The sequence below is a fragment of the Typha angustifolia genome, chromosome 2, assembly GCF_048772165.1.
Source record: "Typha angustifolia cultivar Huaian chromosome 2, ASM4877216v1, whole genome shotgun sequence".
Taxonomy (NCBI): Eukaryota; Viridiplantae; Streptophyta; class Magnoliopsida; order Poales; family Typhaceae; genus Typha; species Typha angustifolia.
Genome location: NC_133240.1, coordinates 5,290,485 through 5,299,577, shown reverse-complemented (window position 1 = coordinate 5,299,577; position 9,093 = coordinate 5,290,485). Strand labels below are relative to the sequence as shown.

Genomic DNA, 9,093 nt, shown 5'->3' with positions numbered 1-9,093 from the left:
AACGAAAAGACATAATATAGAAGACGTTCTTCAGTTTGGCCAGGGAAGTGGATTTAATTCATAATTTACTCATCATGGCATGTCTAGAGGAAAACTCATTACAAAAACATGGTACAAAAAACAAAAGCAGCCGCCTCCAACAAACATTGGCATCTTTGTCTTGCAGATAAAGACTGCTACGAGAGAAATTCTCTTTTATTTAGTTCTTCTCAAAACACAGGATTCCAGGGAAAAGAAAGGCTGCAAAGCACAGTAAGTTTAACTGCAGAACTAGCACAGTCTAGTATGGCTCTACAGGTGCCCTGAAGTTGGCTCCAGCGTAGATTGCAGCATCACCCAGCTCTTCTTCAATCCTAAGAAGCTGCATCCAGTCAAAATGAAAAAGATTCAATACAGACCACTCTTTTGTCCAAATATTGTCATAATTTAACTGGTTAATTGGCACTACTGAACAGTATAAACATGCTCCAAGAAATTGCTGGTTCTTTCCTTATGAAAATTTGGGAAAACTCCTAGACAATACTTGGAATAAGAACCACAAGGACTAAGGAGGATCAAGGGTGAAGCATCCAAAAAGAATGTTTCAAGAATGCCAAAAGTAAAGGATGTCTAGAGTAGTACAAGCCACCACCGATGCCAATTTTAGATCAAGACAAACATATTTTTTCTTTACAACTGAGCAAGTGAATAAGTGCTTGCCTGGTTATACTTGGCCAGACGTTCTGAGCGGCATGGAGCACCAGTTTTGATTTGCCCCTGTTTCAGAAATTAGTTCGCACATCAGTTTCTAGTGAATTTAGAATTTGACGGTATCTTTACACACACACAGACATACTTACATACATATATATATATTCCAAAGGAAAAAAATACCTATTGGTAGTGAAGGAAAGAAACTTACAGTTGCCAAACCAACTGCGAGGTCAGCAATAAAGGTATCCTCTGTTTCGCCACTGGATCAGAAGCAGAAGTCAGCAGCAATGATAGAGAATTCTAAAATGTAACAAGCATCACTTGTCCTACCTTCTGTGGCTAGTCATGACACCCCAGCCAGCACGTTTGGACATTTTAACAGCTTCAATACTCTCTGTCACAGAGCCTATCTGATTCACCTGCTCCACAAGAAGAATCATTATGTTTATGACTTGAGAATTGGAAATATTGTCAAGGAAGCATGACAAGAAACTTGGATTGCATCTGTTAAAAAGACATTATATATTTAACACAAGAACAATTCAATATTACCTTCAAAAGAAGTGCATTGCATGTCTTTTCATTGATTGCCTTGGCAACCCGCTGCAGAAGCCAATGATTAAACAATATCAGCTTTCTGATAATAGAACAACTTTACCAACTTTGCAGATATATGTTTACCGTGGGATTTGTGACAAGAAGGTCATCACCAACAATCTGCACTTGCTGCCCAATCTCATCAGTTAGCTTAGCATAGTGTGTCCAATCATCCTGGTCAAATGGATCTTCTATGGATACAATGGGGTAGTCAGACACAAAGGACTTATAGACATCTTTCAGCCTTTCTCCTGATATTTTCTGCGAGCCATCATTGTTCTGAAAAAGACCAGAATATTCAGTTTGCTATCTGATGCTCTGGACATAAGAACTTCAAATGAAGACAAATGCCAACTCCCAAATCAGCAGAATAGGAGGGAAATAATGAATGGAAAGCTTACCTCCTCCTTGAAGTTAAGATCATAAGTCTGATCCTTGTCATTATAGAACTCTGAAGCAGCAACATCCATCCCAATCACGACCTGCCATTAGATAAGCAATTGTGGCAGACCAATAAGTCAACATTATTTTAGGGTAAAACAACAGTCAACTTGAAAGAAAGAGCAAATACTTTGCCAGTGTATCCAGCTTTTTCTATAGCTGTCTTTAACAGTTCAAGGCCTTCTTTGTTCTCCTGTAGTTTCATAAGAAGAAAATATAAATAAATCAAATTAATGTGCACAATATGAAGAGGCATAAAAGGATTTCTTGCAAAACAATTAACCAAACTCTGAGATTTATGTGGCTATGTGCCTACAAGAGAGGACATTTTTTTTTTGCAGGAATATCAAAAGCTTAAAAAATAACATGTTATAAGCAGACAATTTAGAAGTTATAGTTACTTCTGTATGTCTTCTAAAACATTTAATGAGAATAAATGTCACACAAAAATAAACTAGGAAGTCACTGTTATCATACAACAAAAAAGCTTCCGAAGATATAAATATGGAGAACTTACAGAAAATACACTATGTCAAATCTATAATCAAATAAAATCTTAAAGTAATCAGCTCAGATCCAATCATTTGTACAGTTTCCTGCTTAATATCTGCAACCACTTTTGCCTTAGGCATCAGTAATGCTACAGAATGACATACTACACTAATTAATGTGCTTACTATAGACAAATCTAGAAATAAAGTACTCTACGAGTGCCTATGTAACCCAAACTAATCAGCCTAATGATGCTAGTGTAATCATATATAATCATATATAGAAGAAAGATGTTCAGTTCATTGGTTATAATATCAACCTGAATGTTAGGTGCAAAACCTCCTTCATCCCCAACATTAGTAGCATCTTGCCCGTATTTCTTCTTAATCACAGACTGGATAACAAAAAAGAAAAAGAAGCTGTTCATATGATGCTCTAAGGAACAAATGAAGAAAAAAAATTATGAGCTGAATGTATCATCTACCTTCAAATTGTGATATACTTCCACACCCATCTTCATGGCCTCTTTAAATGAGGAGGCCCCAACAGGAAGGATCATGAACTCCTGTACAAGCAATACAATGAGCATAAAATATACCCACTCAGGTAATATACTCTATGAAAGATGATCAGATAGAGCATTACCTGCATAGCAAGCTTATTTCCTGCATGTGATCCACCATTGATGACATTGAATGCAGGTACAGGCAACACTAGGGTCTTGTTTCCAGCGAGATTTGCAATATGCTGCAGAAGAAAAGATAAAAGGTAAGCAACTACTGCAAATAGAAAATAGTTGGAGATAACGATGTTACTTGTTCTGAAAAATGAAAACCTGGTAAAGTGGAATCTTCTTCACACCAGCTCCCGCTTTGCATACAGCAAGTGACACAGCCAATATAGCATTTGCACCAAGCTAAATTTAAAGAAAAACAAAATAAAACAAAGTCAACCATAATGCAATCTAGGAATGTGAAAACTCAAAATGTTCATGAGATATCATGATACCTTTTGCTTGCACCAACCCCACTCATTAGAGGTTCCATCAAGCTGCTGCACCATGAAATTATCAATGTCAACCTGCTCTGTTGGATCCTGTGACATGAATTTTGGATAGTCCATTAGCCATAGCTAGCATATGTTCTGCAACTCATTTCCATGGATGAACTTTTATCTCCTTAATGTAAAGGACAATGTTAGATCATGAAAAACATACCTTCCCAATGAGTGCTGGTCCTATGATGGTGTTCACATTATTTACAGCCTAAAAACAGAAACAGTTTGATCAGCTTAAACTTATAAGAGTTGATGTGATGTTATAACTAGGAGAGATCTAGATAAGGAAAAAAAATGTTTATGCATGTATATACATAACTAAGGTATATTGTCAATGTGAGTATATAATGGATTCAAAAATAAACCAAAAAGATATCATACTAAAATTGAAACTTTTAGTCCATGAAATATTTTTATTGTGGAAAACATGTTCAATCTCAATCAATACAAGCATCTCGGACTTCCCATATATCAGTTGTGAAACAAGCCAAAAGCTTGTTGGTATAGGTCACTAGGACACAAAAGAAAGGAGGATGTGCTCTTACAGCCAAAAAGCTTACCATTTTTGGCAAGACACTTAAAGATCATAATTGCATTAATTGCTATAAAAAAATTATACTGCACATACAGACCCTCCAAGAGTATACAACCTAACCACAATATGGTAAACAATCAAATACCTATGCTAATGTCATACCATTTCCAAAAGAAATAGCTGGTCCACAATAATTCCTCTTCATGACAATGCTATGCCACATATCATCATAAATATTCAGTTATCACATAGCAAATGTCAAGATAGCATCAACTAACCTTAAAGACTCCTTTGCCAAGGTAGTCAGACCCTCCATCTCTTAGTTCCAGTGCTTCATATATCCCTTTACAGTGAAGAGAAAATGTATCAATTCATGTAAGTGTTAATAATTGAGAAAATAGACCAAAAACAAAATGAATGTGAAAGCACGCATAATCTCAATGTCATGAAGAAAAAATGGTAGATATGAGAAGATATATTAACAGTATATTTCTATGGCAACAAACATGCTGTACCATAAATGTTGTCCAATCTTTTACATTAAACACAAAAGTCATTCTTTATGGAGCTATCATTTAAGGTGCACAATTGTTCCTTCATTAATTTAAGCTAATATTAGGTCCAATCATTAGTGATAAATGATCTCAAAATACACCTCACATATGAAAAATCTAAAAATGGAGTACATAGCAGTAAAAGAGTATGTAAAAGGGAAACAGCTTGCTTGCCTTCATCAAATATTTATCATCTACAAGAACAGAACCATCTTTATTTAATCTCCATCTACACAATTGCTCCAGCCGAAGGAGAGAGAGAAGAGGAGACAAGAGAAGAACTGACCAGCGCTACAAAATTACTGTAGGTTTATCTGTTTACTCACTTTAAAACATTTGAGAAGAACTTAATTTTTCATATTAGATAGGATCACAACCACTGTTAAGTATCCAATTCAAAGGAAGGAATGGCACGCATATAGCAATAGAGTTTGACCATTAGAATCGTTAGTGCCACTGTTTTGTAACCATTTCACTGGGAAGGAATGACAGACATATAACAATGGAGTTTGGCTGTTAGAAACGCTAGTACCACAACCACTCTTAAACATCCATTTCGCTGTAAAGAATGGCGCAAATATAGCTATCGAGTATGGCCCTTAGAAATTTTACTTCCACTACCAACAAAAAGCTATCAGCATGATCATCCTCTTATAGGAACAATCAGAGTTTAGAGCTTCACTGCTTTGACCAGTAAATAAACCTAGTAAAAAACTTGAAACCTGGACAAGACCAACATATAACCCATGCGTGTTTATTAAACTGATAGTTGTAATAATTCAATACCCCCATACAACGAAGAGAAACAATAACAAAACATAATGAATTACATATGCATCATGACCAAGTAAGGAAATACGTGGCTGACATAACTCATAAGAGAAGTCTTCTAAGTTGGTCACATGCCGTCTCTACAATAAATACCTCAATTCAAAAGTCAAAGATGATTTCTTTTTCCTTATCATGGCGAGCAACTATGGTCAAAAGAATCATATATTTCTATTAATTCGTATTTTTCAATTTACCTTTTTCCCAAATATGAATATGGAAAGTTATACAATAATTAAAGAGGTAAAAAAAATAAAAATAAATCTTTCATAAAGTAATATTACTCAAAGATGTACATATATATTATTTGGTGAAATGTATAGCACAAAATCAGAAATATATATAGTAACATAAAAAAAAAAGAAAAAAAAAGAAAAGAAACGGTCATCTTGATCTAGATTCAACTAAAATGCTTTAACCAACATTGGCATCCTAATAAAAATATGGATCCAAATTTAAGACATAAGAAATTTCAAATCCAAGAAACAAGATGAGCTAAACTGCTAAAGGGAGGGAGTACGAATCTATACCAGTCGATGCACCACTTGGTACAGCAGCCCTAGCTAAGCTGCCATCATCGAGACAAACATCCACCTGCATATAAAACAGACACTCTTAGATCTGAGAAAAGAAGCGGATTTGAATGAGATCAAACCAAAGATAACAAAAAAAAGAGAAAAAAGAGATCGCTTTAAGCTATCATCTCTAGTCAGTCACCTCGACGGTGGGATTCCCACGGCTGTCAAAGATCTGGCGAGCTTTGACGGATTTGATCGTTGCCATCTCCCTTTCTTCTCTCTGCGAATCGAGATGTGGTATCGGATTCGTTAGATTCGAGGCAGGCTTAGAAGAATGAGAGCGGAGGGTTTTATAGAGGAAAGGTGGAGTCTTGGGGCTTGGAAAACCGATGCCGGCCGTTGGATTTCTAGAAGGTGGGATCGAGATGGTTTTGACCGAAAGGACGGAGAAAATAAATATATAGAAGGCGGGCGGAGAAAGTGGAAAAGTGACGGTTCGCCTCGTCCTTTTTACGAATTTATAAAAAGAAAGGGGTTTTTTACATAATTTCATAGAAACTTTTTAAAGTATTGCCTTATTTATTTATTTTTTACATTTTAATCCTCTCAATTACCTAATATCTTTTATCCATGATAGCATTAACGAAAAACATTAAATAATCATCTTCAATTTTATACTCTTATTTTTTTTTAATAAAATAAATATGAACTAGTCCCTAAAGTCTCTAAAATTAATTAAATAAGATATTTCACATATTTAAATTAAAATAAATCTCAAAATAACTATCTTTGCTTAATAACTACAATATTTAATTGGGAGCATATAAAGGAAAGTGATCCTTCTGTAAGCATCCAAGGAGGCTAGAAATGCAAATAAATCAATGAAAGAAATTGAAAAATAATATGAAACAAACTTAGCTTAATGTGACCACTCTCACATGAACAATGATATGTGATCAATAATATGTGACAATGAATAAAGTCAATTACAATTAATTCATCATGAAAATTATATATATGGTATGATGTTAATAATAATAATAACAATAAAAGGAACGGTGGAAATAAGAAAAGGTTGGAATGGTATTGAGTGTTCTAGAAAGTTGCATAAGAAAATAAAATAAAGAACAAAGGGATGTCATGTAAAGATGACCAAATACATAAGCTGTCATCCTAATTATTCAAACGGTGGCACGTCAACTTCATTAAAGCTTTTCATTAAAATAACTTTATATTAAAATAATATATAATTCATTCATTTCACTAAGATGCAACAGGGAGACTATGTTATATTTATGAGACATAGATATAAAGTGAGTCTCATCGAGCTGTTCTTGATCGAGTCAGCTTGGAATTAAATTCGAGCTTGAGCTAATTGACGGCCCTTATTTAATACATATGAAGTGTACCAATATTAGGCTAGTGTTAAGCTTAACAATAAACTATTATGGTTAAAAAGAGAGCACTAAGATGGAATCCATCACCACCCACGCTTGAGTAAAGTTTGAGGTTTTTTTTTGGATATTTAAAATTTGGAACTCATGGATGGGATGGTTGCTCACCTCAATGTTGCTTGTTCTATTCTTTGTCCTTATCATGGAGTCTTCTAATTGATAATTAATAGTATATGTGAGGAGAGAAGAGGTGGGAGGAGAAGAGGAATGAATATACTTTGTTTGAAGGTAAAATGTTTATTATAATTAATATATCTTCTTGTGATTTTTTATTTTTTTTTATTTTTGATGATTTGTATTTCTTTCAATTGACTTTATTAATTAAAAATGAAATTTATGAAATAACTAAGTAGTGAAGAAAATTGGTCCTAAAGGAAAAGTAACGAAGAATGTCATTTCTATTTTCTACTTTAACATAGATTTTAGTAATCTCTATTTTCTTTTTCCTTTTTTAGAGAGAAGTGATAACTTGAACGGTGTCCCACTAAATACCGATGCCGCTATGATTTGAATCTGAATGTGCTCATACAACATAAGCTTATTTAACCAACTAAACTCTATCATATTGGCTTAGTTTACAAAGCATATTTAACTATGTATGAAGAAGAAATATATAAGTTTTATTTTTAATTGTTTTGCCATTTTAAAGAGGCTATATGTCCATCTCATCTCTCTCTATTAGCCACTCAACTTCTATAGCTTGCAACTAACATTATCTCTCTTGATTGCTTCCTCTTAATTAGAAGAAAAAAAAAAGAAAAAAAAATAATGTTCATTTCGAGTGATGTCTTGTGCATATGTTTTAATTTTTTTAATCATTCAAGAGCCCTTAGGCTAGACAAAGGCTCAATAAAGGGTCAGCCCCCTTAAATACAAAATATCTAGATCTTAAAACATATAAGACAGTAAATTGGATAATAAGGCCAACTCTCCTATTAAATGTGCCACACATGAGCCATCTCATCGAGCTATTACACTAAGCGGTGTTACGTTGTCAAATCAGACTTTCAAGCTAAATGCCACTAAGCCAATACTCCAATTTGCCACGCCATCGAACTAATTTTCTAAGCTATTACACCGGTGAGCCCGAGCCAAACTGGTGGGCTGAACTAAACCATTAAATCCACTTGTACTTGCAAATAAATAACCAATTTTCACTTCCCATGCCAAGGGTTCAACCCCATGACCTCCTATCCTGGGGTGGTACCAATATATCTATAGCTACAATCTATGCTATAGATAGTTGGTGCTTGTGTTTCCTTTTCATAAGGCCATCTATTCAATGTGTTATTAATTTCTTTAACATATTTGAGAAGTTCTTATGTCTTCTACAAAATATTGAAACATTTCTACTAAGTCTCATAAGTCTTAGTATTAAAATTCCTGCAACCTATGATATTAAGGCTACTTTTGTTGCTCATTTGCCACCAAATGACCAACTCCTCACACAAGACTATATTGTACTATCATTCTACTAGCTCATCTTAGTGTTTGCTTTTTTTAACCATTAGACTTTGATACGTGCTTGTTCATTTCATAGCATCCGAGAGATACAACATATCCTCTATGTTATAATGTTTCTTATTGTAAGTTTTCACCCATTCATAATACTGTCTTATGCTAGATCTTTGTCTAAATTCTCTGATCTTTTTGGTTATACACAAGAAATTCAACTTGAGGTGATTTATGAAATTTGCCCTTTAGAAGCTAATAATACTTGGGAATCTTCAACTTCTTCCCAAGTAAGAGACCTATTGGATGCAAATGAATGCATTTTCAAAACCGAATTTCATATAATTGGATTCACTGAAATATATAGAGCTCATCTAGTAGTAAAGGCTACACTCAAGTTGAAAGTCTCGATTGCAGTGACACCTCACCCCAATCATCTGGTTATATTATAGTTTAGCTATTGTTATTGTTTG

General features: G+C 34.2%; 1 protein-coding gene across 1 annotated transcript; it reads right to left on the bottom strand.

Moving 5' to 3' along the window:
• Positions 1-48: 48 nt before the first annotated feature.
• Positions 49-6,071, bottom strand: LOC140770115 (enolase-like). The gene is made up of 17 exons (XM_073111122.1): positions 5,914-6,071; positions 5,727-5,790; positions 4,093-4,157; positions 3,440-3,487; positions 3,232-3,318; positions 3,059-3,139; positions 2,869-2,970; positions 2,708-2,788; positions 2,543-2,617; positions 1,862-1,924; positions 1,692-1,772; positions 1,375-1,569; positions 1,246-1,296; positions 1,024-1,112; positions 902-953; positions 700-756; positions 49-361 (listed from the first exon to the last, which is right to left on the bottom strand). Exons 1-17 carry the CDS (start codon positions 5,977-5,979, stop codon positions 281-283), a joined length of 1,338 nt encoding a protein of 445 aa, XP_072967223.1. The 5' UTR covers positions 5,980-6,071; the 3' UTR covers positions 49-280.
• Positions 6,072-9,093: the final 3,022 nt, after the last annotated feature.

Bases quoted from the DNA above. Each gene is read 5' to 3' on its own strand.
- LOC140770115 (XM_073111122.1), bottom strand. From the start codon at position 5,979: ATGGCAACGATCAAATCCGTCAAAGCTCGCCAGATCTTTGACAGCCGT. The intron at 3,319-3,439 runs GTATGTTTTTCA...TTCATGTCACAG, and splicing joins GACCAGCACTCATTGGGAAG to GATCCAACAGAGCAGGTTGA. The intron at 2,971-3,058 runs GTTTTCATTTTT...TTTCTTCTGCAG, and splicing joins AGAAGATTCCACTTTACCAG to CATATTGCAAATCTCGCTGG.